The sequence below is a fragment of the Elaeis guineensis genome, chromosome 8, assembly GCF_000442705.2.
Source record: "Elaeis guineensis isolate ETL-2024a chromosome 8, EG11, whole genome shotgun sequence".
NCBI classification, from domain to species: Eukaryota; Viridiplantae; Streptophyta; class Magnoliopsida; order Arecales; family Arecaceae; genus Elaeis; species Elaeis guineensis.
In genome coordinates, this window is record NC_026000.2 from 13,707,513 (window position 1) to 13,716,363 (window position 8,851).

General features: G+C 37.1%; 1 protein-coding gene across 1 annotated transcript; it reads right to left on the minus strand.

Annotated features, from left to right (window-relative positions):
• Nucleotides 1–4,789: 4,789 nt before the first annotated feature.
• On the minus strand, nucleotides 4,790–8,550 carry LOC105050179 (small ribosomal subunit protein bS21c). The gene is made up of 2 exons (XM_010930100.4): nucleotides 8,062–8,550; nucleotides 4,790–5,173 (listed from the first exon to the last, which is right to left on the minus strand). The coding sequence occupies exons 1-2, from the start codon at nucleotides 8,463–8,465 to the stop codon at nucleotides 5,038–5,040; spliced, it is 540 nt and encodes a 179-aa protein (XP_010928402.1). The 5' UTR covers nucleotides 8,466–8,550; the 3' UTR covers nucleotides 4,790–5,037.
• Nucleotides 8,551–8,851: the final 301 nt, after the last annotated feature.

An 8,851-nucleotide genomic window follows, 5' to 3' on the forward strand; every position in this document is an offset into this window, starting at 1 on the left:
ATTGCAGCCCATCTCCGATAAGATGTTCGGCGATGAGCTGAGTTGTTACATCTGAGTAGTGGATGGCAGAAAATCTACAAAACAAGTCTTTTTGTCGGAAGTTATTTATGAGGAACCCTTCGATACCTAAGTTAGCCAGAGAAAGAAAACAGTTGAAAGCCAAAAAATGAGTGTCCAAAAACTTATAATGTGTTCAACTTACTTGGTCTCCCGTAACTTACCGCTTTATATAGCGCAAGAAAAATCGTTACTGTATAACTCGCATCTCTGAATATTCAGAACATGAGAGTTATGATATTTACTAAGCAGTTACCTCATTAACTACCGTTAAAGCCAAGTAATAGGCCACTTATAGACGATTATTATGCTCCACATTCATAGATAGTTAATATTTATGCTGGATAGACGACGAGGATCTACTCCCATAGTCAGTCTTCGCCATTCTATTAATCTCTCTCTTTCTTTTTTTTTTTTTTTTTCCTCACTTGTAGCTCACACCAGAGGAGTAAGGCGATAGATAGGTCAGGTCATAACCCAAGAAGTATTGCATATTAAAGGCTTATCCATATCTGACCCGGCCGACTTGGAAATCTTTGATCCAAACACATCCATGAGTCAGATCCCTTGACACTATTGCACTCACATAATTCATAATACAATCCATTAATACACCCAAATTAATTTGGCCTATCTCAGCTTAATATTATCCAACCGACCTGACCTACCTGACTTGTTTGTCCCAATTGTTTGACCCGACATGATGGTCATTGATGGGTTACTTATACTTTGGAAAGTGAGAATTTTATCCTTTAATTCAAGAAATTCTTTATGAACCACTGTTATAAATCCACCTGATCACTATTTTAAGTGAAAGAGAACAAGAGGAGACAAATAACATGGACATGATGGTAGACTGGAAAAGACACTATGATGAAGTTAAATATTGATGACCAAACAAAATATCAAGTAATTAACCTAGTGGATCATAATATTCCCAATATTCAGATATTTTTTTTGCAATAAAATTTCGGTGCCTTCCCAGTAGTTAATTATATCAGCATTCCAATTACAACTGGCTCAGAAATTATTTTCACCAAACTATACTACAAGAAAAAAACTAAAATAATTTTGAATTGGTATCGCAAGCATAAAAATGTAACATTTAACCCATTGTCATATCATAAGATAATTAATCATCCAATCTGTCCCCGCAGACAGAAAAGAACTCCAAACATCAGCCTCGCACAGGGATTGGGAAGGTGTTCAATAGAGCATTCCTTGAAAACCATACCTCAGAAGACAAAAGGTCCTATTCCTCGAGCCAAGTCCCTTGATAGAAGCTACCCTCATGATATGAGTTAGGTCAAGATCCCATACCCCATCCAAGAAAGAGAAGGCATGATTCATGAGAAGATTTTCATTGCAACGATGATATCATATTAAATTTATAACAATTCGATCAAAAATCAAAAATCAATGGGGCAATATAGGATATCATCATAGAAATCAGTGAAATATATGGCAATCAATAAAATACTAACATTCTCATTAAGTTACGATAAATTTGACGTGACGTCACTATTGCAGCAAATTTTTCTTTTGATTCATATCGTATCACCATATTCCTAGTTACATGCAGTTCTCATGCAATTGCTAGCTCCCTAAAATTCTGAGCTTAGTTGATTACAAATACATTTTTCAGAGCAAATACTTAAAATTGAAATCCAATTAATTACCTAAAATAGCCCTCAAAAACAACAAAAGCAATAGATGGGCAGAGGGATCTTATTAACATTTATAGTCCACAAGTCCTTTAGAGAAGAAGCATTACACATGTTCTCAGTGACCCAACACAACCAATTCCTGATCAGCCCCCTCCGTGACGTCGCCGGTGTCATCGTCGTTGTCGTCGTCGTCGTCGTCGTCGCTGGATTGTGCGACGTTCAGTGTCGACTCCTCTGCTTCGTTCTCGGATGAGTCTGGGTCGCCGGGCCGGCAGGTCTCGTTGGCGGGATTGCAGTGGTGGCCGGTGGTCCTGGTGCTCCCCCCGATAGCGCTCTCTTGGGGCGTCTCTTCTGCCTCCTGTCCAGCGACTTCATCCGATCTCATGATCAGCAGGAAGCACGCGAGCATCGCAATGACAACGCATGCGCGAATGGAAGCCATCGAATGAATGGATGTTGATGGAGATGAGGAAGGGCAAAGGGGAAGGGATGCAGGGAAGGTACTTAAAAAGGGTTGGGGAGGAGGCAAACTTTTGGTTAGGCCGAGGAGAGGTTTTTCTGGTGGGTACGTAGAAGCAGTTGGAGAATGAGTGGCTGGGGTTTGGAGACAGCTCTTTCCTACGACCGGGTCATGCAAGAAACTTCCAGCTGCGAGGTTTGCTTTCGTTAGAGCTTTTTGCTCAGACGTTAGTTTGTTTTCTCTGGGATAGATTTGTGTGGTGTTTGCAAATTGCAACGTCCTTTGCCAGTGAGGAAAGATGGATGGTTGGTTGTGATGCTACTTGATTAAAAAAAAAAAAAAGCTTTACTTATTTAAACGTATCAACAAATTCTCTTGCTTAGGCGTTTTTGGTCTGTTTGGTTTGTAACTCTGTCATACTTGGCAGGCCTTTTGTATCTGCACTTATCTACTTTTTACTGCAAATAAATAGTTTCATACCTTTCGACCAAATAAATAAATAAATTCTCTTGCTTATATTAGGAATGCCTGACTGACTTACAACACTGCGACAAAGACTTTTGTGAATTTTGATTGGCTACTTTTCACCTCATAGGCCGATCATGATCAACCATAATTAGTAATTAATAAAGAATCAATTAATATGCGAACTTTTTATTAGCTTTGTCTATGGTAAAATGAGCCTATCTAATTATTTCTCCATAGATGAGGGTCATGCAGGTGATTAATCGAATGTAGAATTTGCCGAGCAAAACTGAAGCTAGACTTGGCTACGGCGTCATGAGAGATTGCATCGTGTTATAAAGAGAGAAAATTTGTCTGTTAGCTTTAAGCCTGTCTAACCCAAGCTTGAATTCCGAGGGCATGCCCAGGCCAAGCTTGAACCATGCAATTCGGATCCCAGCATGCAAACCACAGCTGTAACCATGACATCAAAGATTGTGTTTTGTTTCATAGCATCTGGATTCCCACAGGATTTCCTGGCACCTCATCTATGAGTGGATTTAACTATTTTAATTTGAGTGCTAGGTCAGACTAAATCGCAACAAAAAATAAATTATGAATAGCATTACCACTGTAAAATGATTGATTTTGAAAGAAGGATATGGAAGTTAGGTATGAAACATTGAAATGATGAGTAGGTATGTTTATCTTGAGTCTAAAAGTAAATTTATTTTTTCACAAGAACGTCTTTAACCTTTCATGCTACCAAATGTATTGGCGACCGGGCAGATTTATAATATTTATTCAATATAATAAACATCTTTATTGTAATATTATTATAACCAAACATATATTTTAATACATCTATTATATTTTAATTTTGACAGGCAGCCTATTGACCAGTCCCCTCGGCCAGGTTAGTGTTAGTTCGATTCTAATAAAATACATGCCAAAGGGTGTCAACTGGCAGAGTTATGCAGTTCCTTGTGCTGATACATGAGACTTGGTTCCATTTTTATTCGGATTTTTCAAACTAGCCTTTCATCGTGCTGTTCTTTTCTTTCCCCAAAAAAAAAAAAAAGGTTTTTACACTTTTAAGCCTCCTTGCAAGCATCGCGCACCACAAATAGTGGCCCAACATAACGAAAATCTTTTTGATTTCTAGCGTTTATGGTTAGTCGGCACTTAAATTGCCGACAGCAGGTTTTGAGATCAATATAAGACAAGCCGACTCATGTAGATTTCAGCTATAAACTCTCTTAACTTTTCACTTTTTGTCAAGGTAAGTCTTTATTTTGGACCAAAGTCGGAAAATCCAGTGCCGACTTTCAACGTAGCAGATCCCCTCAAGACCTTTTTGCTGGCCACTAAACATGCCATTAACACTAAATTCCAGTCCGAAAACTGAAAAATATACAACCTCGCAGTCATTCCGGTCATAATGACCTCCCAACCGCTGTATTTGGAGCAAAGTGCTGCATAGAAAATAGAGTGAGCAACGTTTTTACTCAGTATGAGTAACAAATTGCCATTAGCTACTTGAATCTAACCTTAGTAGCTAACCTTAACCAACAAGCCTTATCCCCCCTATCTACATGGATTGGCTTCATCAATTAATGTATGATTTCACAAAGTTTAAGAATGTTATGTGATCAGCTCTAATAATTAAACTATCTAATTCAGAGCTGAATCCCTAGCAAAGATATTTTTGGAAAAGCAAGATAATTTCATTGCACCTACAAAGCAAGTGGGTAGAGAGGCCAAGCGGTTTATGCTCATGTAGACAAACAGAAATCCAAAAAAAATTATCATAGGCTCCGTAAGAAACCAGTTGAGGAGCTTAAAAAACGAAAGGAAAAAAATAAGCAGTAGATATAATACCATTTATGCAAAAATGAGTCGCAATGAATTGTAACCGAAACTTGAAGAACAAATACATATCTGTCACCTAAAGGGCATCTAATATCCCAGTTGCATATATATTCTTTAGAACATGATATATGCCACCCTGAAACAATTTGGTGGGCTTCACAAAAGAGAACGATGCTAGGAAGAACAATTCTTGATGAGAACATGAGAATTTCACCTGTAATTCCAAAGATAAGTGGGCTATAATTGCTAATTCAAAGGAAAAGAGAGAAAAAAACACAAGAAAACATGATTTGTGAACAACAGAAATGCTCAGAGTACAATTTCTATCAAGTTTTAGTAATAAGTACAACTCTAAAACTTGAACCTCATAAAATTTGTGTAAGAACTCAGACAAGGCCCTTGATAACTCTGTGACATCAGCCATGCCATTGAAGACGCAGATGTCAGAGGAACAGCAAACAGTACAATTCATGAGAACCATTAATTGCCCATACAAAAACTGCATTCATAAGAACTGAGAAAAGATGCATCCAACTTTCAGTAAGGAAGGTCACCCTCAGGCAGATCCCAGTTGTCATCTAAGTCATCTGCAGTCTTTTTAGAAGCAGCATCACCATCTACTGCTGATGAAGATGATGAGGAGGATGACGATAAGGATCTTGGCCCTGATCGTCTGAAAATAATAGAAGAGCGAGTTGTCAGCTAGTTACTCTGGTCGCGGTAATTAATATTCTTACAATATGGTCATATATTTCTGCATGTACTACTTCATTTGCAATAACCATATGAAGTGGATCAGAAGCAGCTTATCTATTGGTAAAGAAAATGACATTGTTAAAAGCATGTATAGGACCAATGCTAAGCAGTTTATTAATAAACCATGTAAAAGAGTATATGGAAAATATGCAGACATGCAAGATAAGTAAAATAATATAACTCCAATTGAGATTACATGAAGTTAAAAACACATTTGCATCAATTATACAAAATATAGTATGTCTTTGCTCAATATAGGACATGTGACCAGCAGTTTACAGAAAGCATCAGGCAATTTAGGATGCTAGAGCACAAGGATCCATAACAACACTGTATTCCAAGCTTTGAGAGAGCTAATGGTTATTTTATCTCAACTTAGAATTCTCCCATAAAGAACTGAGTTATTTAAACTATTTGTCAATAAGTTGGTTGGTGGGACTGATCAAATTCAGATGGCATGATGAATGGTACAATCTAGATCTACGTCCATCTATCTGTATAAAACAAGTATTCATTTACTGTTTGCTGCATCTCTGCCAGTTATATGTTGGTGCAGTACGTACAGCACACTTCACCGTGCCAATGCGGCATGATGGTTTCATGCAATCCAGCATAGCAAGCATGGATGTGACATGCATTGATACAGTATCCTGGGTTTAGCAGTTTGTAATTAAAACCATTTATAATTTATTTCTAAATGGTTACTGATTATTAAGACAAAAGAAAAAACTTAGATCAAAAGTAATATATAGGATCTAGCAGTACTAATCTTCACTATGCATGGCTGCTGATTGTTGTCTAACATGATGCAGTGAATATTTAATCTACCATGAAACACAATCATGCTTATGTATTATCAACAAAAGTGGTTTAAACCGCTAATACAAGTAAGAAGTTTGAATTGCCACATCAATGGAAGTAATGGTGAAGTCTTAAGAACATGGAATATAAAAAACGATTTGATAGAAAATTGGGTAATATTAAGATAAACAATGTAACAGCCAATCAAGTAATATCAAGATAGTAAGATATAAAATGAAGCATTATTCACACAAAGTTTCAAGCATGACATGTTATCATTTAATGGATGAATATATAATACTTTGCAAGATAAATATACCATACATATAATCATCTTTTTTTAATTTAAAAAAAAAACCTTTTTGACATTATTATACATCCATTCAATTTGTTGTCCCCATTTCAAATTTTTCTATTTAATGGTCCAATCAATGGCAAAGATATACGAACTATTAGGTTATATCTACAATTCAGAAAATTTGAAATGGTTTATACAACACAAACAGTCTGTTCAAATAAACATACATAACTGATGGCGTGCATGGATTAATAATGGTTCAATTTCCCCTCATTAAGAATAGAAAAATATAAAAGGAATTTTATGGTCTGTTTTCGTATGTATAAAGTCTGTATGGAACTAGCAGAATAGGAATATGACAATATCGGGTAGCTTTAACTCCTATATGTCCAAAGCATTGTAGTTCATCAACCCTTATTTTGGCATCTCCTAGTTTCACCAAGCTATCTTCATTTTCAATTTAACGAATTACCAGCCATAAGATACAACCTTAAATAGTTTTTATTGTTAACAAAGCGAACTTACTTTGTTTATCCAGTAGTCAGTAAAGAGTCACCATGCCTATTGCATCCTAGTTATCTAATAAGATTTTCCTGCATTTTTCCATGCATCTCCATGCTTCCGTGCTAAAAACTGAAAACTCGTGTTTGGATTTAGTTTAAAGGTCATGCATTGACATTCATCCATTTCCATTTCAAGGTTTCTTACTTTCTTTGGTCTATTTCCTATAAGATTCCTCAGTTTATATCTCCATCCTTAACCAGATTACAGGTTGTAGTTACCTTGTTGCAAATGAACCGAACATCATGAACCTCCAATTGTTTATCTTGTCCAAACAAAAAGTAAGACTTAAAAACCTTTCCAGATCCAACTAGCACAACATAAAGGACTAGAATTGTCATGAACTGATGAGTACATACTCAACAGAGACCATAAACCTACTGACAGTATATTGTCCAGGTACTCTAAGCAATCCTCAAACAACCTTTCTTTAGCTTGTCGCTGAAGCCCAACAAGCATGTACTATTGATTCTTAATGATTACCATTTAACAGTTGTTGTGCCATAAATTGATGTCTGTTTTCTCTAGACTGAGGTTCTTGTCCCCAAAACCTAGAAAAGTATGAACATGAGATCTTCCATTTAAGTACACAACATAGAAGATGGTCCACTTCTTTACAATGAGTGAAACTTCATAAAGGTGTCTAGACACTGCATACTAATATTGAAGGGTTATATGTGATTTCTGAAATAATCTAGAAATATTAGTATTATTCTATTTTGAAGAAATTGTCATTTTAATGAAAATAGATATTTTTGAGGCTGCAGCCAAAATCAAGGTCCCAGAGATTCTGCTAGATGATTGAATTCTTTGCTCTGTATCTATTATTCAGAAAAGATGGAGAGATAATTGAAGACATATGTACTAGAACTAGAGCTGGGTGAATGGATGGCGAGGTGCCTCTAGACCATCATGTGACCAACACATTCCTTCATGATTCAAAGGAAAATTTAGAAATCAACATAAATGTTGGATCCTTTTTTTAAAACTAAGGTTCCAAAACATTTAATCGTAAAATATAAATATATAATCGAGTGAATATATTGCCCTACTTAGTCTCCATTTTTACCAACAATTCATTCTTTTTACCACAAAACACAGATAATACCACAGAAAGGGAACTTCGGGGGAAATGCACGCATCACCTCCTCCGATTCCTTCGACTGGCTTCACGAGCCTTCCGCTTCCTCTCCTCCTGCTTGTTCTCGAAGAACCTCCGCCGCTTGCACTCCTGGATCACACCAGCCTTGGCTACCTCCCGCCGGAACCGCCGCAGAAGGCCCTCCTCCGGCTCGCCCTCGTCCACCACGATCTGGACGTTGTAGCCCGACTTGAAGAAGAGCAGGTTCGCATGCCTCAGGGCCGGCTCCACGGCGGCGGCAGCCGAGTCGATCGGCCCCCCCGCCGTGGCCGACGGCCGGAGGAGGAGCGATGTGGAGCAGAGTGGGGAGAAGTGGCGGGAAAAGGTGGGTAGGTTGTATGGGCGAAGGGAGGGGAAGGCGGGGCTCTTAGCGAAGGGGAGTTGGAAAAGGTTACAGGAAGCCGCCATCGGTTTTCCGGGCGGTGACCCGTTGGGAGGAAGGAAAAAACGAAAAAGGAAAAGGGTTTTTATTGGAAGGAGAAGGAATGGTGGAATTTCCACTTGCTCAGGACTTTTCTGAATATATATATTATTATTTAATTAATAATTTTTATAAAAAATGATTCTAGTAGGATAGAATATATATATTATTATTCAATTAATAATTTTTATAAAAAATGATTCCAGTAGGATGGAATCGGAATTAGAAACGTCCATCTTGATCTCATTAAATATTTATAAAGCAATTGCAATGCATACTCATATTATAGGCATATAAGTAATATTTTTAATTTATATTTGATTGAATATATATATATATTAAAAAGAAATAATATTTTTTTATTTTACAAAAA